Source organism: Protopterus annectens, chromosome 4.part0, assembly GCF_019279795.1.
Source record: "Protopterus annectens isolate FY-2018-M chromosome 4.part0, PAN1.0, whole genome shotgun sequence".
Taxonomy (NCBI): domain Eukaryota; kingdom Metazoa; phylum Chordata; order Ceratodontiformes; family Protopteridae; genus Protopterus; species Protopterus annectens.
In genome coordinates, this window is record NC_056733.1 from 613,867,301 (window position 1) to 613,891,979 (window position 24,679).

Below are 24,679 nucleotides of genomic sequence, written 5' to 3' on the forward strand. Positions count from 1 at the left end.
AACCTTCCTCCCAAAGGTGCTGCCAGGCGAGAAGGTTCTGGCAGCTGAAAAGGTAGGTCATTGGGTTTGTTTACGAAAGGAGTGACCCCTGCCCTCACCTGAAGACTGTGCAGGAGAACTCCCTGTCCTAGGCCTGAAAGAGCCCTGACCTCTGCCCCTGCCACGTCTAGATCTACCCCTAGACTGGGAATCATAAGAAGGATACGTCCACCCCTTAGTAGGCCAATTTCTACTAAACTTCGGAGGCTGAACCTGTAAAAATTCTTTAACAGTCTGCATAGACTTAGCCTTGTCTTCCATTTTCTTTAAAACTGCCTCAACAGGAGAACCAAACAAGACATCAGATTGCAAAGGGGCATCCAAAATCCTAGTTTTAACATGGTCAGATAAATTTTGATCCCAGCCAGGCATGCCTGCGAAGAACTGACCCAGTGGCAGCCACCCTGGACGAGGCCTGTACAGCATCAAAACCACATTGCAAAGAGTGCTTACCCACCTGTTCAGAAACATGCACTAAATCTTGTAACTCTTTACAATCAATACCTTCCGCCAGAGCATCAACCTTAGATTTCAACTGTGAAAGGAGATAATTTTGATATTTCAACATGTGAAACTGGCAATTCAAAGCTCTCATGGCTAGAGTGGAAGAAGTATAAACTTTCTTTCCCCATCTATCCAAGGCCCTAGCCTCTTTATCTGCAGGAACCGGATTCTTGACAACAGAAGCCTTAACACCCTTAGGCCCCTGGCTAACAGTTTCAGGGTCTGCCCTAGGACTTTTAAAAGATACTTATGAGCTTCAGGTACCCTGTAATACCTATCAGGTTTAACAGGAGCAGGAGGCAAAGAATCAGGATTAAGAGAAGCCTCTGCAAATACATCTTCCACCACATTTAGAACAGGAGGTATAGCCAAAGGCCTATGCTGGGGTAAAAACAAAAATTCCCTAAGCCTTTTCCTGGAATCAGAGAAGTCCTGACCTTCCCATTTAAAATGCTCTCTCATGGAGTGAAGGGTCTCTGAAAAAGAAAAAACCTCAGGAGGAGAAGCTGAAGGAGTAGAATCATCCACATCAGAATCAGAATAATGAGCATACTCCTGTAAGTCTTCAGCCGAAGACTCAGACACATCCGAAGCCTGCTCCCAATCCCCCCACACTGGTTCCATCCTAGGCCTTTTATCGGGGGGGGCATAGAGCCTCTAATTAAAGTAATTAAATCTTCTGCCATTTTAAGCATGTGCTTCTTGGGCACAGAACCTGAAGAACTAGGAGTGACACCCACAGAAGCTAAACCAGACCTGCCTCTAGGAGAAGCCTTGGAAGCAGAAAGAGAGGGCCTAGACCCCTTAGGAAGGGAGGGGAGTACAGTAATCTGAGAAGCCCCTACAACCTGACCTGCCTCCTGGGAGGCCACATCCTGTAAAATCAAAGTTTCCCCCTGAGACTCCAGAGAGGCCTCCGTCGGAACCACCGGTTCCACTGACGCCTCTAAAGAACCGGCGTCCGGTTCGGACTCCTCTAACCTAGGTTTAACTGCCTTGTCCTTGCGCTTCTTTGAGGAAGCTGGCGTCGGAGCATCCGACGGCATTTTGTAATTGCACCGCTTCCCAAAGACCAACCTGGCACAATCCAACCTCCGCTTTATAGTGCGTTTATTGAACCTAGCACAAAAGCGGCACCCAACAACGCCGTGCTCAGGTCCCAAACAAGGTATACACAAATTATGGTAATCCCTATGCGGTATCTGTTTCCCACAAGAAATACAGTTATTCACTTTTCTGACATCCGGTAAACCACTGAGGCAAGAAAAAACCAAAATATTCCCCAACGGGGTACTTAACCAACTCTGACTTCGGTCTGAAACTCCGAATTCGAAAAATTTCAGAACGCCGAACGGCACTTGCAACACTGCTTCTGCATCGGACCATGCGGCAAAAAAGACTGAGGATATGACGTCGGTCATGCGCATTTGTACCCTGACGTTCTGATGTCAGTCAAGTGCGCCCTGACCGACGTCAGCCTTATACTCTGATATTCGGGCCGACCGAGGGACAGCGGACTACCCAAGTGTTAGGACTGCAGCAATGTGAGATGAAGAACATCTCAATGTTTCCTGACAAAGAAAATCTCAGGTATGAGATCCAGAAACTAAAACCCCTTTTCCTCCCCTCTGTTTTTAACAGACTTCTGCATGGAAGGACCAGCCTGGCCTACAGGGCAGCAAATGACACTGTTCTGCTTGATATTTTAAGATACTGAAAAAATAGAACACCATGTTCTAGGGGGATACAATATAAAAATAATCTGCTGGTGAGAACAAGAGCTCTCCCAGCATATCCATTACCTATGGAGTAAGATTCCTGTCCATATCAAATAAAGCTGCTTCCTTTCCTCTTCTTCTTCTTCTTCAAAAACATAATTGATACGCAGATTGGGACCTGTAAAATTAACCTCTGTTCTTCCCACTCTGTCCCTAACAAACAGGGGAAGCAAGAAGTGGGAAGTGCACTAGCTACTTCTCCAACAGTCAACTGGACCAATTGGCTGGAATCCAACTATGAAGTTATGATACCTCCCACATAGACAGCCTGACAGGGGTGGGAAACTGTACACACCTGTCAAGGCTTTGACATTCTTACACAATGCCAGTACAAGATCGAAAAATGTATGTATATATTCTATAAGCTGTCATCACCACCCTTATCCCCTGAAAACAAAAGAAAAATAACATTTCTACATAAAATAGGATGAAAGTACTCAGAGTGGACTTAAAATGCTGAGAACCCTACAGCAATATACCCCACATCATAGGCTGCATATAAACAAGGGAACTGCTGACATGTTGCTGTTTAAATGGCAGCAAAGGTGCCTTATCCCAAGCTCCATGAAAGAGCAGCAAAATGAAAAACTATACAGAACAAAAACAAATGTAGCAACTCATTAGAAAAGTAAATCTGATTTAGTGTGTAAAATGCATACTATCATGTGTTCACTTACATTCAGATTTTTTAATTAAAACAAGTCAGTCTGAAAGATTACCTGAAGAAAATGAGATGCTTTTCCTGTTTGTGCTGCCGAAGAAAGGTCACTAGCTGATTAAACTTCTGATCTGCTCTGCAAGTCTAATAAAAATAAAATAAAATAAAAAATAAAGAAAAAAAGTGTTCTAAATAGACAACTGCTTTACTGTAGCATTACATGTGAGTAATGAACACCAAGTACACAAACAGGTGAGCTACTAACATCGGGTCAGATGCTGACTGCCTTTTATCCTTTAACTGTGCATTGGGAGTATCTAATGCAAACCCCAGGAATTTCTTAATGCATTTATCAAACTGAAAACAATAATTTAAAAATAACCACACAAAACAGTGTGTGTGTGTGTGTGTGTGTGTGTGTGTGTGTGTGTGTGTGTGTGTGTGTGTGTGTGTGTGTATGTGTATATATATATATATATATATATGTATATATATATACACACACATATATATACTTGGAACCCGGACACTTGTGCGAATTTAACTTTCACCAAAAATCAAATTCACGCTCACACATACCCGAAATTGCTGTTCATCGAAGCAGCAATTTTGGGTATGTGTGAGTGGTGTGCCGGTCGCACTGCAGTGCGGGTAAGGGAATATTCCTTTACTCCACTGTAGTGCGACCTTGATGTGAGAATATTTAAGTGGGGGGGTGTAGTGGTTTGTTTTTGTTTTTTTTCACAGTTTAACTGAAGCGCTTTTTCGATTAAAGCGCTTTCGATGGATTCGGACACTTGCTTTTTCGAGCAAGTGTCTTAGATCTATATATATATATATATATATATATATATATATATATATATATATATATATATATTAAACTGCAAACACTGATCTAGTTAAAGAAATATTACTATGCAACGAAAGCAGTCCTCATTTTCTGAGTTATAACAATAAAATACAGCATCAATAAGATAATAACCTTATCCCAAAAGAAATGCAAGAATGGAGCTGTGGGCAACAGCACAAACTCCAGATGGCATCATTTAGGTTGAAGAATTGCACAGACCAACTGCTTTGGGCAGTTACTGTCGTGTGCAGTATCCTCAAGACAGGAGAACATGGATCACAGACTGAGTGCTGTTGCAGGGCTAGCCACTTGACAGTGTAAAAATATGGTTCAGCGTGATTTTGCCATGTTGATTAATGTCTCCAAACGGATGGATACTTGCCAGTGTGATAAGTGACTGAGGACCCGGCCTACTCCAACTTATGCAAGAGACTCATGCTGATGTTAGGAGAGGTGTATGTGTCCTTACTGGCCAGTGTTTGCCCGCCATAAAGCTCAGCAGCCCTGGGTCAATAAGCTACTAGCTCAGCCAGCATCCAGTTGCCCAGCTTGGGTCTCCTGGGCTAGGTCTCTTGAATAAAAGCTGGATGTAAAAGAATTAACCAGCTAAACACAAACTAAGAATTGCTACAATTGCTGTTATTTCACTGACATGACAGAGTTTGAAAGTGGATGACATTTTACTTTTACTTGACATTTTTTTTACCAAAAAAGTCCGACTGGGATATCATCCCATTTTCAAGTCCAGGGAGAAAAGCTCCACATTGCTGTTAAATAAAGTTGTTATAAAGCCCATTACAGAAGAATGATACATTAACAGAGTAAAAAGTCAGCTTCAGCGCATACAGTGTACACATTCATACATACTGCAAATATTTGGACAGCTATTATAAGTTAGAAAGAAAAAAAAAACATATTCACAAGTTGCAGTTCATACTGATAAGATTAAACACATTGATTACTTTCTTTGGAACAGAGATTACTAGAAAATATAGCACGGAGAAGGTAATGGTAAGGAGGAGGCTGGACATCCTATGTATCCAGGAGACAATATGGAATGGCAGTCCAGCAAAGTCACTTGGTTTGGTATCCAGAATCTACTACCCAAGAGGAGAACAGGCTAGAAACGATGTGAGAATTGTGGTAAAGGACAAGCTTTAAAAGGCAGTGAGGGATGTTAGAATTAGTGACAAACTCATGACAATCCTCCAATTTAAAGATAGGGCACTATTCATAATCTCAGCCTACACCCAGGAGAAACAGCCAGTTTGTGACAGTGAGGAAAAGAATGCATTCAGACAGCAGCTGCAGGACCTACTAGATAAAGCACAATAACATGAATTCTTGTTGATAATGGGTCACCTGAATGCACATACAGGGAGAGAGAGAACAGAATATGAGGACTGCCTGGGTCCACATGGGTGGGGCAAAAGGAATAAAGGAGAGGCTATTCTAGACATCTGTCTGGCAAATGGCTTTAAAGTAGCCAACACATGGTTCAGAAAGAGAAACAGGCACAAGATCACATACAAAAGTGGCCAACATGCAACTCAAGTAGACTTCCTCAAAGTAAGGAAAGGGCACAGGGTAGAATCAGCGACTACAAAGTCATTCCCAGTAAAACAGTCAGCACACAGCATAAACTACTGGTTGCCACAATCAGCTGCAAGCAGTGGTTAGAGAAGACTCTTAGGTCAACAGAGATCAGGCTGAAGACCTGGAAGTTGAATGGAGAAAAAGCACAACAGTTCAATGAATTACTCAAGGCTCTAGCACCTATCTTAACAAGAGGAAACAAGCTGAGTTGAAGAACAATGGCAGCACCTCAAAACAAAATGTGTAAGGACTACAGAACAGATATGCAGCTGAGCTAGACACAGAAAGAAGGTAAATAAGTAAAGCTGGTGCTAGAATGCAGAAGTCTAGAAATCATCAAAAGAAAGTAGGAGTGAAGGAAAAAGTGGAATATAGAAAAAAATGAACCAGGCTAAGAAAGAATACTGGTTGGCTAACAAAGAAGTCAAGAAACGAGTTGCAATAGCAAAGAACAAGGCATCAAAAGCACTTCACCAGTGTCTGGAAAGTAACTCAGTAGAAGGCACAAAGAAACTATATCAGGCTGCTAGGCAAAGACAGAAAGATAAAAAAGATAGTCAGGCGCCCTTCAAAAGTGATGCCAGCAACACCTTGCTTACCAGTCTACAGAACATCAAAGCAAATGAAGGAGTACTTTCAGCAGCTTCTGAAGGAGGAAAACCCACCAGAAGATGTACCGTCTTAGATATAGCCTATGATGAGCGAAGAGGAGGAGCTCACCATAGAAGAATTAAAAACAGCACTAAGGAAAATGAAGTCAGGGAAAGCAGCAGGCTCAAATAAAGTCACAGCAGATATGATAAAGATGCTGGGTGAGACAGGGGGAGAAACAGCTCCTCAGGGTACTCAGAGCAGTGTGGAGAGAAAGACGTCTCCCTGATGACTGGAGAATAAGCATACTGGTGCCTTTATACAAGAATAAAGGGGACATTCACAAATCTGGGCAGTACAGAGGTATCAAACTCCTGTCACACTGCATGAAAGTTCTGGAGAAGGTGACTGATAAATGAAAACACAGAGTAGTAGAAACTAAGATGGAAGATGAGCAGTTCAGATTCAGATCGGGATGCATTTACAGAGAGACAGATACTTGCGAATAAGCTAGAAATGAGAAAAGTGTCCAACTGAGCATTCCTAAACTTGGAGAAAGCATATGACAAGTTTCCAAGAAAAAGTACAGTTGTGTACACTTACCATATATGTAGATGTTTGAGTGTATTCACTGTTGCAGTCATCACATGTGGGTCATCCCTGCTGTGGTAGCCCTTGGCCAGCCCAAATACCAGTCAATGTTTTTCTGCGTAAGCTGATGTCACTTGCTGCCTGACGTCAGGTTGTCATTGCTATAAAGGTGATCAGCCGATGCCATTACATCAGATTTTCTTGCCCTAACCCGTCCGAGGCCCAAGTAAATATGGTAAAGTGGTCCTGGTGGCTAAAATCCACCTTTTGAAACGTATGTCTCCCTAAAAAAAAAGAAGATATAAGGGAGGAGGAGGGTGGGAAACCAGGACTGCAACAGTGAATACACTCGAACATCTACATTTATGGTAAGTGTACACAACTGTACTATGTTTTTCATGTTTCACTGTTGCAGTCATCACCTGTGGGAGGATTGCCAAAGCTAAGGAGAGAGGTGGTAGGTTTTTGTCTGAAATTGGTAGCGCGAAAGGCCTCCTCAGAAGCCAGTGCCTGCGTCACAGCTCCAGACCCAACCAAGGCAGAGACAACCAAAGGCTCGGAAGACTAAGAAGATTTTTGAGGCATACCGGAGTCCAAAAGGGACTCAGTAGAGGCCTGCAAAGGTATTGAATCGGGCATCAGGGGCTGCAAAAGCGCCTCACTGAATTCTGGAGAACTGACCACCTGCTTAGCGGTAGAATCGTCGGAAGGCTTGGCCTTGTGTGGTCTGTCTCTATTTATAGCCTTACGTGTCTTCGGAATGTCTATGAATGGCTGGCTAACTGGCGCCATTTCATAATGCGAAGATGGAAGACGTAAATACCCAGCTACAATAAGAGCTCTACGCCGAATGGTTCTTACATTAAAGAGGGCACAGAACCGGCAATGGGGGACATCGTGATCTGGGCCTAAACAAGTGATGTGGTATGAGTGGATGTCTCAGTGTGGTATTTGCTTTCCACAGGCGAGACAATTGTTAACTTTTTCGGACATCGGTTAGTGCAAGGAAAAAAAAAAGATCCCCAGTGGGGTGCTTAGCTTTAGATGTTTTCAGCTGTAAATCAAAACTCTGGTAGTGACCGACTGGCACACTTGCGAACTGCTTCTGCTATGGACTCCACGGCAAGAAAGACTGATGTAATGGTGTCGGCTGCTCTCCTTTACAGCACTGAGGACCTGACGTCAGGCAGCAAGTGACAGCAGCTGACGCAGAAATACATTGACTCTAGTATTTGGGTTGGCCAAGGGCTATCACAGCAGGATAACCCACAGGTGATGACTGCAACAGTGAAACATGACGGACATCTGATATGAGTAGTCTTGAGGTGGTTCAGTGTCCCAGAAACATGGTAAAATTAGTGCAGGCTATGTACAAGAACCCATTGACTCAAGTAAGAACGGTGTTCAGTTTCACAGAGGTGATGGACTACATTTGCAAACAGATTGTTGGGGGCAGTTTAACAAAGTTGCTGCATGCAGGTGATTTGGCATTACAGGTAAATTCTAAGCAAGAACTTCAGCAAAGGACAGTGGAATGGAATGCAAAACTGAAGGCATATGGGATGAAACCAAGTTCAGATAAGATCATTGTAATAGCAACAAATTGGGAAATCAGAAGAAGCTAAGAAATGAGATAGAAGAGAAAATGGTAGAACAGATTAACAGCTTCAAGTATCTGGGAGGGGTGGCTGAGGAGAAGGAAAGTCTGAATGAGGAAGTCAAAGCTAGAATAAGAGGGGCTGCAGTCAACTGGTAGTGTGTGTCAGGTGTAGTGTATAACAGAAATATGCCAAAGAAGCTGAAAGAGTAAGGCGTACAAAACAGTGGTGCGATCAGTATTACTGCATGGCACAGAAATCTGGGCAGCAAAGACAGAGCAGTTGGGGAAGCTAGAGGTGATGGAGATGAAGTAGCCGAGACAGCTGGTAGAATGCACACTATGGGACAGACAAAGAAATAAGGACATAAAAGCAGAAGCCAAAGTAGCTCCAATTGCAGAGAAAGTCAAACAGAACAGATTATGCTGGTTGGGACAAATGTGCAGAAAAGCAGAAGACGATTTGGGACAGACAGCAAGAAGGGGAGAGGAAATGAGGGCATCCAGCAAAAAGGTGGATGGTTTCTTTGAGAAAAGACCTGTAGCAAGCATATATGAGTGTCGAAGAAGGTAGGAGAGTGGCACGGACTAGACAGAGATGGTGACAGTAGACACACTATCTACCTTGTTTTCAGCCCCGGGTGTTCAACTGTTCATGTGAAGTGAGTGAGTTTTTTTTCCTTGATGCGTATTGGCTTTGTACTCACTGACTCCAGATGTTCCATCATCCATTCATTCCTCACCAGTTTTAACCTGCTTGCCTCCCACCCGATCCTGTAAGGGACATCTCAATCTCTACTGGTAATTATCCTTTACAGCAACCTGCTCTCTTCAGCCACCTCAGCATTATGGAAAAAAAGCATAGCTACGAGGAGGCCATCAATCTGGTAAAGAGATTTTTTTTTCTTTTCTAACAGTGTATCCCATGACAGCTTGGTGTCTATGGTCTCTCAAAATGATGTTCCAATGCAACTACCAAATGTGGCTACAATACATATCTTGGTGAGCTTAGATGCCTCAGCCCACACACTACTTCCTCTGCTAGAAGCCAGCTCACACAACATGTCAGGGTGCATCCCTTTCCCCAGGATGTGTGAGCAACTGGTCAGCCACAGACTACCATCCTGCTTTGCCAGCTCCTGAGACAACAGGGCCACTCAGTGGTACTGATCTGGGTTTCGATCAAGGCTTTTCCCATGCTGTCAAATAGCTGTGAGTTAGTGAATGTTTCCAGGAGACATCTTGAATAATGATGCCAATGTATATCCTTCAAATTACTAAAAGAAACACTTCATTTACTAGCTGCTCTCACTCTGCAACTCTGCAGTAAACAGAATGCAACAAGCAAGATGTAAGGACCTTGCCCACCTGTTGCTCAGACGAAGAAGTATCAAAGCAATAATAAAGCCTCCCTCATCTTCCTACCCACAAAACTCAAGATGGTACCCCAAAGGGAAATTCTGCTTTTACAATGATAGAAGGCTTTCTGAAGCAATATTTCATATAGAACATTTTTAGACTCAGAGGGAGCACATTCTGGTAAGCAACTTACTCTAGAGTGACAACAGCAAGTTAATGAAGGCTAAGGGAATCTAACTGAATTAAAGACTGAAGCTTATTAACATACAACCTTAATCTTCTATGCAAGCTGCCAGTGATGCTTTGGAAGCTGAATATGCAAAGCACCACAGTTCATCTGGATATCACACATTTTAATCAACAGTACCAGTACTGAGAAGGACTTTGAAAGCAGACTAAAAACATGTGTGTTCTGTAGTTTTTCAAGTGTGTACAGACATAAGAATTTTGTGTAAAGATGCTACCTGCAGGTAATTATTAAATCAGGTACAGAGTGAGAACTTCAACATTACTTCACACTACCTGACCAGAGCAAAGATGTCTGCTATCACTTGTTAGCCTTCAATTTTATAACTGGGAAATATTATTGAACATTTAAAAATGATGATGCTACAAAAAAACTTAAAATCTGCATTCTTCCTGTGCTCAGTAAACGTTAGTACCACTGTTGCAAAAGTAACAAGTATAAAAATAAGAAGGTATTTTCTTGAAACAAAAAAAAATCATTTTTGAGAGGTTTCCCAGTATGAAAATTTAATATTAGGCATGCAGTAATCTTGTAGAACTGAGGTTTTTAAATAAAATGTTTTCCAACACTGATATGTTGAAAATAATGACACCAATTGCCCCTGCACAATACTATGGACTTCATCATTCATTCAGGATACCATTTGATACTAGAGTTTGGTAGTTTCATATAGCGAGGGAACAGAGGTCAGGACAAAATCAACTCACATTTTCTGAAACTGTATCCACTTTTTAAGGGCACGGCTGAAGGAAGGATAATCTAGCTTGATTACAGCTCCAGTGGAACTGTGGTTGTGGCTATCACTGACCGTCTAGGATGAGTATTACAGGTCACTGGCAATCCTTTACTTCTCTCTAATTTTGGAGATGTTGTTTTGGAACTGCAGCACTCTTCTTCTGAGTCGCAGAAGTTTAAGGACATTTTCAGAGGTTTAGAGAATAATTTGTTTAAATCCAAAAGGCTGAAGTGGCAAAGACTGCACTTAGCGTCATGCTTACACCATAAAGTTGTTCCGAGGGGCCTGAGGGTGTTAAGGATGCCTACATATGGCAACACATACATCCCTCATTGCTGAGCGAATGGCAGACACTAAACCATGAACTCAGCTTTAATTATATTAAGCTTCTGCTGAGATTCTTTCAACCGAATGAGGCTTCTGTTCTTGGAGACATTAGGAAAGAAATTGATAGAATTAATGACTTATGTCTTAGCATCCTGCAGGCATGAGGTTAATGACCTATTTGTTGATATTGCTTCATATGAGAAATGTCTGCAAGAGTTCAAAAGGAAGAAACTGGCCAGGGATATGGCAGATTTTCGAGATGGCCATGTTTTTTCGTGGCCGAAAACAGATAAACGTTCGACACCTAGTTCACACTCATCAGGAGGTGTTCTGAATGGTAAGGACTCTAATTCTGCTTACTTGACAGAGTTGATGAAGTGTTACGTGTTGATGGTACAGAGCCTGACAATGAACCCTTTAACAGGAAGGAAACTGCTCCTGCCTCCTAGTCTGACAGTGCGACTGGTTCAGCATTGTACTCTGAAAATAATCCACCTTGTCAGACAATTTCCATTGGAATAAGTGAGACTGCAGCATCTAAGACAGTCCTGGTTGTGATATCCAGGACATATTGCAAGCCAGAGAATCTAGTTCTGCTAGTTCAAATTTACAGTCAGTTGCCCCCCCCCCCTTTTTAGAGCTACAACTACCCGAACTGGTGAAAATGAACAGACAACAGGGGAGAGGGCACGCACACAGTCAGAACAGATGTGGTCGAAAGAGACTACAGGTGTCAGGGCAACAGGAACTAGGGCCAGCTGTGAAGAGCAAGATTCCATGAGCCTAGTGGTTAATATATCTTCCTGGGAACTCTGTAATGAACAGTATGAGGTACTCAATAAGGGTCTTTCTTTCATTCCTGCTAGAGGCTCAACCTTACATGAAGTCCTCACTGACTTAAGACTGTTTGTTTGTAAGATCTCGCTAAGGATTCTTTGAATAAATGTTTATTAGCATAATGGCTTTAGGAAGCCTAGCTAGTTTGTTCTGATCAATTCTCCTTTGACTGAGGCATTCTTAAAACTATATGAACGTGACATTTATAAAACTATATGAACGTGACATTTATGAGTTCATGAGACAGAAACATCATAGGATGTTCCATAACCTTACTGACATTAGGTTTAAAGCTCTTTTTGAGTTGATTTCAAATTAGCATGTTTAAGTGCGCCCTGCAGATAAAGGTGGTGCCATTGTGCTTATGGATATTGCCAAATATCTTGAAAGTATGTATCTAATGCTAAATGATGCTGATACTTATACTGAATGCTATAAAAGTGACGTTGCTAAGGTTATTCAGAATGTATATAACAGCATTCATGAACTGTTAATGGAAGGTGTAGCAAGCAGAGATTTGTATGATTATTTTATGGTTGAATTTCCTACTATTCCAATTCTCTACGGCCTTCCTAAGATTCATAAATGTTTGAGTAACCCACCCATGAGACCCACTATCTAGGGCCATGGATGGGTGACTGAACCTTTGTTGATCTATGTTGAAAAGCAGTTACGTCCTATTATTGATAAGACAAATACTGTACTGATGCAACTGTTTGATTGGTCTTGCAGCAGAAATAATATGAACGGTGTTATATTGGTTACCATGGATGTAGTGTAATTTTTCATCATAATTCCTAATGAGATAGGAACTTGACTTTGTTAGGCTGTTTTTGTCTAAGAACTCTGAATATTCCACAGGTCAGATACACTTGATATGTTCAATGCTTGCCATTATACTTAGTAATAATGTTTTCATATTTCATGACAGCTATTACCATCAGAATTCGAGGCAGCCATGGGCACCATGTGTGCAAACAGTTATGCCAACATGGTACTCACATACTGGGAGTCTCCTTATGTTTTAGACAGAAGTAACTTCTTTTTCCAGTATATCTCACATTATGTACGCTTTGTGGATGATGTGTTCTTTGTGTGGACTGGCTCAACAGAGACCCTGAATGAGTCTGTGGACTATTTACAGTCAGACTACTGATTTTTTTTAAAGTTCACATTTCAGCATTCCCACACCTTGATAGATCTTCTTAATATTTGTGTCTTGAATACCCCTGATGGTTTTGATACTCAACTCTACAGTAAATTTTGCAAGACAGTTAACACACTGCACTACCAGAGTATGTACCCCAAGTATGTAAAGTGTAATGTGCTGCAAGACTGAAGGAAATGATGAGAATACGCTTTCCTCTTCTGATACCTTGAGTGAGAATTTTCTCTCGAGGGGGTACTCTGAACATGAGATAGGGATTGGGCATTGCGAGGTTCTGTCACAAAGAAATGATTCGGCTAGACTCTTTCTCTAACTACAGTGTTGACTCTGTGGCAAGACAATCACAACAGAAATGGTTTTAGAATGTGTGTTACCTGTTCAAATGACATCCAACCTATGTGCGACATCATTAGGAAGCACTGGCATATTTTGACTACTAATGCCAAATGCAGGGACTTCCTTGGTGAAGCTCCACACTTTTGCTTTAGAAATAATAGTTCATTAAGAAACTAATTTGTTACAAACCTCTGGCGAGCAACAGACCCTGTATTTCAGTTAGGAAAGGAACACATCCATGCAGATTATGTAACATGTGCAAGTACATTAAAACTGATGATACCTTTACACATTCTGTTACTGGACGTACATTTAAATTCAGCTTTTATGCTGATTGTACTACTAGCAACCTGGTCTATTTGGCTGTTTGTGATCAATGTGGATGTTACTATATTGGTAAGACAAATCGAATGTTGAAGAATCGTATCAGGAACATTTATATGAAATACGCAGATGTGACAGTAGGAATGCTTTATATAAACATATTTGTAACACTGGTATTGTACACTTAAGTCTTTAGTTTTGGAATTACTGAATGTAGGAGCCAGAGAAGGTGATATTAAGACAAAAACGGAATGCTTAGAAGTTAAATGGATGTTAATTTTACAATCTGACAAAGAGAAAGGACTAAATGAATATATAGCTTTAAAACCTTTGCTGCAGTCACATCAGTTGACCAGGTGATTTTGAACTTTCCTGACTGTATTTAAGCACTGTTTGTTAGTTTTTAGATCTGATGAAGCACCTTTGATGTGAAAGCACTCATCTATTATATTATTATCTTTTTATTTTTGAATTAAACAAGTGTTTCAGACAGTGCTGTGTTAGCTGGTTCTTTTGTTTTACTTGCTGCTTTTGAATCTGTTATTGAACCAGCTTTTACCTGCTCTGTTTGACTTTGTTTCCATGTTTAATATGTATTCTACATATATTTTTTCATTATTTTCCTAACGGCATGCTTATTATATAGGTTCATAGGTTCATACTAGGCTATCTGCCCAAGGGCATTTATAAGCCTAGCCCAGAGTTTTGTGGCTTTTGCCACCCCATTAGTTTGAAGGATACTATGCCCATTAATTTGCTGTGCCTCTGTCAAGCAGTGACACTGAGATAATCCCTGGGGTATATCTGCGATCTCCCATCCATTGGTCAAGATTTCTCTTGAACAAAGCCAGCGAGGTGCTCTGCCTCACATGTACCGGGATTTTGTTCCACAGCATAGGGAGTCTCTGGGTGATGAATCTGTTCCTCCAGCACGTCCTATTAATAACCGTGTCAAGGTTTAAGTCTCCCGCCCTTGTAGTTCTGAGGGATCTAGACTTTTTGAGGTGAAGCATGTTCATCAATTCCGGGTTGGACATGGCCTTGTATGTCAGGCACAGGTCACCTCTGAGTAGACGGTAAGCAACTGAATAGAGCTGGAGTTCCTTCAGTCGGGCAGCATAAGACATATTTTTGAGACCCTTTATCCTTTTGGTGAGGAACTTTTGGGGCCTTTCCAGTTGCTGCAGGTGTCGTGTCAGATACATTCCGAATGGGGCATTGTACTCAATCATTGGTCTGATGAATGAGTACAGGGGGACGATGACCTCCCTTGATCTAGATGTGAATCCCTTCATGATCAGGTGGGCAATGTAGAAGGTCTTCCTAACTACTTTGGCAACGTGAGTGTCAAACGAAAGGTTACTGTCAACCTGGGTCCCCAGATCCCTGATAACCTATTCTGTGCTTAGTGGATTGCCGCCTATATGGTAGCTAGGGGTAACCTTGTTTTTCCCGAAGGGTATGACTATGCATTTTTTGGCGTTTAACTTTAGGCCATGGCTCTGGCACCAGTTATCCGTTTCTATAAGACCCTTCTGAAGGATATCTGTGTCAGATGTGTTCTCAATCTTTGTTATATGCTTAGCATCCCAGTTTTTCCACCGTGTGTACTTAGGCATATATACTCCTATGAACTATTTTTTTTATTTTATTTTTTTTATTTAACATTTGTTTACTGGGAAAGTCCAAATGGGACAGAGCCCATTTTCAGTTAAGGCCTGGGGAGAAATGCTCCAGACGCAGGTCTTTAGAGTGCGGGAGGAAACCAGAGCACCCAGAGACCCACGCAAATGGAGGGAGGACATGCAGACTCCACACAGAAGGTATCCCAGCTGAGAATTGAACAGAATCTCTTGCTGTGAGGTGACAATGCTAACTGCTGCACCGCCCTAGTATAACACTTTTTTAATGCTCCCTTTTCCCTTGCCTTTGCTACTCTGAATTTAGGTCTTGTGGGCTACTATAATTACGATATTCATGTTTACTATATGTAATGCAGATAAAGGTTACTTTTGTGCTCAGCCACTTATTTTTGTTACTATGAGACTGTTGCTAATATAGAACTCTTTGTCATATTATTTTAACCACGATTTCTAATGGAGGTGCTTTGGCATACTGCCTTTAAGGGAGCATCAACTTAGAGAAAAGGGAATACTATTATTTCCTTTTCCTTGAGTTGATGTAACCTCAGAAGAAGTATATTTAGGGGCAGGGTGATGTGAGGGAGGGGGCACAGCTTCAATGATAAGGTGGTACCATTGCTCTTTTGCAAGACCATGTTGACTTCTGTCCACTAGTTAAAGTTCAAATAGGGTGCTGGTACAACAAGGCTGATACTAATGTAATAAAGCAGACCCCTTTTAATCCCAGCACGTATGAGTTGCTTCATGACATGTAAGAATTCTTTATATCTCATCTTGAACCATTGTTCCACATATTACCTAATTAAAAGTTAAAAAAAAAACTACTTTGTGTAAAGCAAACATATGTGGTAGTCAGGTGCTTTAGGCACCTCTGCTACTGCCAATACAATGCATCTATGGCATATAGGCAAAATCCGTCAGCCACAAATTTCTGCTGTCAGGATGATCTGGGAACTCTGGTTTGAAAAAGTAACTTTCTTACACTTGCACAATTTGCAAAGCAATACTGAGAGAATGAAATACAGATTTTACTGGCTGTAACTACATAGCAAAACTCAGAGGTTTAACACCCTGTGCTGTACTGAGTTATGTATTTATTAAGTTGGCACATTAACTGATTTATAACACGATTTTCAGCCAAACCCAGTTCACAGTAAAAATAAATCAATAATACAAAACTCAGCATAAAAGCAAGTTAAACATCTTGCATCCTTTCCAAAATGACAAATAACTCAGTCTTTATAATTCAGCCAAGACATTAAGGACTAAAACAGATGCATTAAAAATCAAACTAGTACAGTTTTCTGTGACTAAGATGGACATGTATTACATTATACAGTTCTAAAGGTATACTGATCAGGGGGTAAAGCTGGAAACACTCTCAATAATTTACTAGTAATTACGACCAGGAGAGAAAAACAGTGCCAAACTACAATTAGTACATTAAAGCAACTGCTGTAAGAGAACATTGTTTTACAAAAATGAAACGTGAAAGAAATGACTGCTGTGTCTACGCTGTACTTGTAACTTCCCAGTACTGATCGCAGTAATGTGATCAAACATTTTCTGTGGACAATACCAAAGGCAGAGAAGTTTGGAATAGAGTACAGATTTCAGAATCTATGTCACAACACAAAAGCGGCACACTGTACATTAAAAACAATGCAACTTGCCATGTAATAATTCTGCAGCCTTGCAGGAGTTTTCTGTGTGTTGCTTGCTGACACTCCTTTTTCCTTCACTGTGATCCTGACAGGATTACGTAAACCTGCTCGGACCAGGTTCTCTACTTCTTGAGTCTGAGTAGCTGAAAACAACCCTGTTCTCCTCTGCTTTGGCAAATATCCCAGGATGGTATTCAAACTGAAACAGTGAAATTAAATCAGTGCACACCTACAACAGAGTTTACACTTAAACATTTAAAACTAACAAGTCAAAGGCCAATGTAAACTACACCCCCCAACAAAAATGCTTAACAGATTGCACTACAGAAGCACAAACTGACTGTATCATGTACCTTGAGATCAGCTTTAAAGCCACAAGCCACCTAGACATTTCTACAAGCCACTCATACGACTCTGGGAAATATGCTGACTGAGCAAATAGACAGCTAGGAGTGATCTGTCTGCATGCCCTGCATATATCACCCCATATAGTACAGGTAAATATTTGAAAATTAAATAAAAGACTGTGGTTGTACTTCTAAACTGCTGAGCTCTTCCCATTCTGCAGTGTATAACAGTCCATTTTCTTCTCCTCACAACTGACTGGATGAAACCTACAAAACCATGAAAAATTACTTAGATATGTGCATTCCTCTACACATGAAGCAACCTTAGTGCCAATCTTCAGCTACACAAAGGACAAAATTAGGAGTCCGAATGGAGAGACAAGTCAGCAAGCAAAGGAGAGTAGTATTGCCTAAAATGAATTCATCCTCAAGTCTTGGTGAGTACCTTCACAAGGTAGACCCTGTTTTTTCACAAAATTTCATCAAGATGACACTGATATATAGAATGTATTTATATAGCATACATCATGGACAGAAGCAGGTCAAAAATTAAAAAAGATAGCTGGGCGCACAAGATCCAGGATAAAAAAGTGCCCAATCCTGGAAGGCACACTGGTGCCAGGACTGGAAAAAAATCACAGTGTAGAATCATCAAAATATGGAAACATTCCTACAATAGGGCCAGGCCAGGCCCAGGGGGAGGATGGCCCCCCTGTTGTAGAAGGAAGTAGCAGTCCACAAAAATCACAAAAACTGAAGGACCAAAGAAGAGCCATAAAGACGACAGAGTGGACTATTGAGGATAAGAAATAAATTATGTATTGTTGCTATTATGCAAAATGATCACAATTTCCAGACGCAAGATATACACACAGATTAAGAGAGAATTTAGAGGAAAGAAAAATACATCCACAAGAAAAACTGTCAGAAGCCTCAAATAAAAATGTGCATTTGTTAATACAACAGATTTTTGAAAAACAGTATATAGACCAAGAAACTTTGATCTGTTTGGAAAAAGAAGCATCTGAGGAAGTGTGAAAATATAAACAACAAAACCTAGAGATTTTTGAAAAGTATAAAAAAGAAATATGGACATGGGAAAGAAAGAGAGATTTGATATAGTGCAATATTTATGCAAACGTGAAAGCCAAATTAAGCAATATAAAGAAGGCAACCCCAAAGATATTCAAAGAAAAGTACAGGCAAAAGCATCCAGATATGGAAAATTTCACATTAAAAAAATAATATCACAAAGAGGGAATGCAGAAAAGAAGATTAGTAAAGTAGAAGTTAAAAAATAGATGCTGAAGTTATGGAGTGCCTGCCAAGTGAAGGACTTGGTGTAGAAGGTCTAACACAGGTTACATCACAGCATGATGGAACAAGTCCCCAAAGTAAAGAGAAACAGGAAGATCAGGAGACATCTGAAGAAGAAATATGAACATGGGAAAGAAAAAGAGATTTAATATGGTGTAATACCTATGCAAATGAAAAAGCAAAACTAATCAACACAAAAACAGCAGCACCAAAGATATTTGAAGAGAAATACAGGCAAAGGAATCCAGACATGGAAAACGTTACAACACAAAAAATAAGAAGACAAAGGGGAAAAGGAGATTAATAATGGAGAAGTTAAAGAAATAGAAACTGAGGTTATGGAGTACCTGTAAAGTGAAGGAGTCAGTGTAGAAAATCTAATTCAGAAAGCACCACAACAGGATAGAGCAATGGGCATCCAAATTAAGGGGAAACCAGTGGAACGGGAAGCAATTGGTCAGATGGCCATATGAAGATATTTTGGGGCCTTCCACAGGAAACCAGTATAAATGTTCACTTGAAGCTAGATTAAGGGAAGGAGCAGGAAAACTGTGGAAACTCAAACGCAGTCAATGCTGAGAAGTGATAGGCCAGTGAGTTCCCATATGACAGAGCAACGGATGGCACAGGATGAAATTGGAGAATGTGCCACAGGAAGATGGTATAGAACTTTCTATAGAATGCCCACAGGAAATGGAAAACAAAAAAATGTGCCCTCAGTTTAGAAGAAAAGGAGCCAGGAGAAAAGTTGCTTGATTTAACAGGGATAGACATATTAAGATCAATTAAAGAAATAAACTACAGAAGGTCAATAAAACCCAAAAAGTCAGAAGTTTGATAAAACAAATGAACATAGTAATTAGAACTGTTCATAGAGATCCATGTGATATGAGAAGTAAACAAGATATATTACTGTGCAGCTAAATTAATAAATTGATAAAGTTCTACCAAAAGAACACAGGGTAGTGAAGGAAAGGAAGGGGAGAAATCGAATACCAACATGGAAGTATCAAATACAGAAAACTATAAAGCAATTAAGACAAGAGGAGGTACTGTTAGAAAAGTATAGAAGAGGAAACAGATCAACAAAAATACATAGAAAGAAAGATGTGATAAACGCAATGAGCAGTATTAGAACAGATCAGGATCTATCATGCACTATTGCAAATAAACTAAAAATTTCTGCAAAGGCGGAAAAACTTAGAAGAAGACAAATATAAAGAAAAAGTACAAATTAAGCAATTTACTGATGATCCAAAAAAGTGTTATAGAGAATTGGGAAGCAAGGTAAAAGAAACTGAAAGACCACCAAAAAAGAAGAAATAGATATACTTTGGATATGTATTTATGAAGATACTGTGGTACATATCATAAGAAGTTTAAAGGTACAGGATATGAAATGGGTTGAAGTAACAGCCAGAGAGATTGAAACAAAATTAAGAAAAGCCTTTAATTGGAAAGCCCCAGGCCCAGATGCAGTACCTAATTTCTGGTTAAAAGTATTAACATCTTTGGACATAGATTTAGCCATGAGTAAGAACTATCGAACAGACACCAACCTGGCTAATAACAGGAAAAACAATGCTCCTACTTAAGAGTGAACCTGCAAGCTACCCTAAAAATTATAGACCAATAACTTGCCTTCCGATGACATATACACTATACACTGGAATTGATGCAGACAGAGTTTATAGTCATTAAGAAGAAAACTCAATTATGGCAATAGAACAAAAGGGCAATAAAAGAAAGTCATATGGAACAAAGCATCATTTGTTGTTAAATAAAGTCATAACGGAGAAGTGTAAAAAGGGGAAAAAATCAAAGTATGGCATGGATTGACTACAAAAAAGCATCTGATAGCATCCCACATTCATGAATAAAAGAGTGCTTAAAACTGTATAAGATACACCCTACATTGATTGACTACATTACAGTGACCATGAAACAGTGGCAGACCGCTTTGCAATTAAGCCAGGATAAAGGACAAATTATTATCCAAGGAATAAAAATTCAAAGGGGGATATTCCAGGGTGACTCTGTCACCACTGCTATTCTGTCTTGCCCTTAACCCATTAAGCTGTCTACTTGACAGCTTAGGCCATGGCTATAATTTGTCTCCTACAAAACAACAAAGGGTAAAGACTTATCTTTTTGTCGATGATTTGAAACTGTATAGGTCATCAGGTGAGGAACTGAAAGTATAACTTCAAGTTCTCAAAACTTTTTTAGATGATAAAAGAAATTCATTTAGTCTTGATAAATGTGCAAAAGCAACCTTTAAAGCAGGAAAACTGCAGCACCAAGAAAACATCAGTTACATCAGTTCGGGACAAGATTATGATATAAAAGATCTTGAGCAAGAGGGAGTATGTAAATAATTGGGAATTGATGAAGGCTCAACAATAAAACATGACCAAATCCGAATAAAACTTAGTAAGGAATACTTTAGAAGACTTAAATTAATCCTGAAAACAGCATTGACATCTAGGAACAAAATTCAAGCTATAAACCAATTTGCTCTTTCTGTCCTAACTTACTGTTTTGGAGTGACCTGACTGGCCCCAAAACATGGTGGATAGATTAGACAGGAAAACAAGAAGGATGCTTCATGCTCACCAAATGATTTATAAAAATCCGTGCATACCAAAATTATATATTCCCCGTTCCGAAGGAGGGATGGGCCTCCTTGAAATTGATTACATGTATAGCTCTGCAATCATGGGACTGCACACATATCTGCTGACCTCACAAGACCCAAACATAGTGAAAGTTTTGAAACATGAGAATAAATCTAAGATGACTTCCCCGCTCAGTCTAGCAGAAGCATATTGGCATCAAGCAGGAATGGAAATCTTACCAGAAGTAGATAAAAAAAATCAGGCAGTAACTGATTGTGCCAAAAAACAAAAGAAGGAATATATGGTGAAGGACCTGATAAGAAGTCACGAAATGCGGAAAATGCATAAATATAGTTGCAAGTATAGAAAACTTCTGGAAGTGCCTCATGTTGATCAGGATCAAACACAGGAATGGTTAAGAACAGGCAAATTCAAACCAAGAGATGAAAGGTTAATATTGGTGGCCCAAGATAGTGGGCTATGTACATGGTTTACAAAGAGCATTGAACATGTGGGAGAAACAGACAAATGTAGGTTTTATAAAACAGAATTGGAAACAGCTGCACACCTCTTTGATGGTTGCAACATATTAATGGCAGAAAGACTGTTTAATGAAAGGCATAATAATGTGGCAAGACTGTTGCACTGGGGATTGTGCAAACATTATGGTACTGAAGTGGCTGGAAAACACTGGAAACATGACCCACAAAGCATCACAGAAAATGATGAAGTCTACATCACATGGGATCATCCATTGCCAGCAATTCAAAAATAGATGCTAGAAAACCGGATATAGTGGTCCATGAAAAGAAGACGAAAGTAACATTAATGACCGAAATCACCACACCCAGTGACTACACTGTCCTGCGTACAAAAGAGACACATAGTCATAAAATATCAGGATTTGCAGGCAGAAATGAGAGCACTGTGGAACAAAGATACCCAGACAATTCCAATAGTAGTAGCAGCAATGGGTCTTACAAAAAAGAATCTACAATCGTACTTAGATACATTACCAATACATGTAATTCTGTATGACTTGCAGGAGGAGTCATTACTGGGGACGTTATGGGTGCTGTGAAGAGCACTTCTGGATGATATCAAAGATTGAAACAATACTAATTTCATGAACTTTTGTTCGTACTTTGACTTTGGAATGGGGTATGTTCCTGTCATGGTATTAGAAACCCAAAAGATTTGGAGAAATTAAAAAAAGGACAAAAAGGGATCATTTATTACAATTAAGAGATGGTCACCGAACACAACTACAGCATGTTTTATGTTCTTGAAACAGATTTCTCAAACTCATTAACAAAACTGGTTAGGATCAGTAACTCAACAATAATTCTCAATTTTAGCACCCTACTTCATCACCAGCTGTGCTCTAGACAATAAAGTTGAGGTTTAGTTTGTAAAAAAAAAAAAATATTTTGTGTATTTTTTGGATAGCCACACTTTAGAAAGATGCAGTAGGAAGCATCTGTTGGGGTTCTGTGTAAAACAGCAATCCAGTCTGGAAAAACAAAACAAAACAAAAACAATAATGCTACTCACTCATGTTGTGACTTGAGCACTAAAACAACTAATTCTACCTGCAATACCTAGCAAGCACAATGTCTTTACATGGAGTACGGTTCTTTTGAGGTTGCTGTCAGCATAGAAATACAGCAACCAGTTAGCTAGAACTATGGGTAAAGAATATATATGCATGAAACAGCAGTTATACAACTAAGAAGTACTAAGTATTCAGTTAAGGAACAGAGTAAACTCTTCTAATTTTTGCAGTTTTGTTCAATGTAAAAATGTTTGCTACAATTAAAAAAGACCTTTTATTTAATGTCATAAAATAACAATTCTGAAAATTAACATTGGCTTCTAAGTTTCAAATAGAGAAATCTCAATCTCCTGGCTCATGAGCATGTACTATTGTATGACTCTTAAAAACACACTGATTTGGACCACAAGATAGTACCACTCCCCTGCTTTTCTGTTTCTCTTTAACAGCAGCAGACTTTGCAGTAATATTTTTTGGGGGAAATGAACAGATAGATGCAAGTCTTCATGCATTCTACAAGGAGAAGCTCTTTCACTGCGGAAACAAATATTAATCTGAACAATTCCCAGAGTGCCCTTATGTCGGTACTATTGGAATTTTTGGCTGAATATGTGTGCTATGTTTGACTGCTAGCTGCATCTGCATGGCAAAGTAGTAGGATGTTTCTCTTTAGTTTACATAAAGCCACATGGTATTGTTAGCTTTGCAGAATATTACAAAATACAAAACTTCCAGGTAGAGGTAAACTGCCCCACAAAAAGTAGTTAAGTGAAAACTGTATGTCAAAGTTTACTAATGAAACTTAGAAGATGGCATATTTTCTCATTTTAATCATTTCCAGCTCTTTCTTCATGTTACATTACTAAGAAAGGGACATGAACATTATTGACTTTAAGTGTGCAGCACAAAGAGTACCAGACTGTCACAGCATACTTACTTTCATATCATCTATCTGGTGGACCATTTATGTTCTTGCTCCTGTGATCAATACAACATGGTATTGTTGGTTACTGGAGATACACAGGAAAGTAGTGATTAAAAGAACAACACCTCTGTCAGCATGAGCAGAGATTTCATGAGAAAGTGATATATTTATATGAAATTACATACAGTACTAATCATCTTCCTCTTCTTTCGGCTTTTCCCGGTTAGGGGTTGCCACAGTGGATCACCTGTCCGCTCATGATTGGCAGTGGAGTTTTACAGTGTCGAGTTGCCAGCCCGGCGCCCAACCTTACACAGAAGGCACACACACACACTCACACCTAGGGCCAATTTGCAGTATCCAATCCACCTACAGCATGTCTTTGGGATGTGGGAGGAAACCGGAGCACCCAGAGGAAACCCACACGACCACAGGGAGGACATGCAGACTCTGCACAGAAGGCACCCTAGCCGAGGATCGAACCAGGAAACCTCTTGCTATGAGGCAACAACACTAACCGCTGCACCACCGTGGCTGCCCTACATACAATACTAATAACTTACTCTAAAAAGGACCATGGGCTAGGGCTGCACATTCAGAAACTTGTTAAATTCAGTTCTCATACCAGCAGTATAATGCAATACCACTAATTCAGTCAAAGTACAATATCACCTGCTTGCTATGTGCCTGCTTTTGGATCTTGACATTTTGTGCACAGTGCTTGACATCAACTGTAGTACAGCTTGCTATGTAGATATGTGACTTTTATCATTTATCCTCAGATCACAAATTCATTCAACTGTAATGCAGATGTTACCATTTCAAAAGCAGGCAGCTCACAGAACATTCTGATCTTGAATATCCTAATTATATCTCTCTAGTGCATACATTGGTGTTAAGAACAAAAATACAACTTGCACATGCTGCTAATTAAAAAAAATGCTTAGATCACATTGTAACTAACCAAAGAATAATGATCTTGAGATGACTGCCTGAGGCCATCTTCCTTCTGAACTTTGTAAACACTCTGACTTACATTAACTCTTGTGGTACTGGTCTGTTAAGTTTT

The 24,679-nt window shown here is 40.0% G+C and overlaps 1 protein-coding gene across 1 annotated transcript in view; it reads right to left on the reverse strand.

The window, feature by feature from the left end:
- DDX55 (DEAD-box helicase 55) overlaps positions 1 to 24,679 on the reverse strand; it is a 584,207-nt gene that overhangs the window by 249,114 nt on the left and 310,414 nt on the right. Inside the window, exons 7-8 of the mRNA XM_044068554.1 lie at positions 16,858 to 17,047; positions 3,041 to 3,123 (exon numbers count right to left, since the gene is read on the reverse strand). Coding sequence (XP_043924489.1) covers positions 3,041 to 3,123; positions 16,858 to 17,047 — 273 coding nt within the window. The remainder of the gene's footprint in view (positions 1 to 3,040; positions 3,124 to 16,857; positions 17,048 to 24,679) is intronic.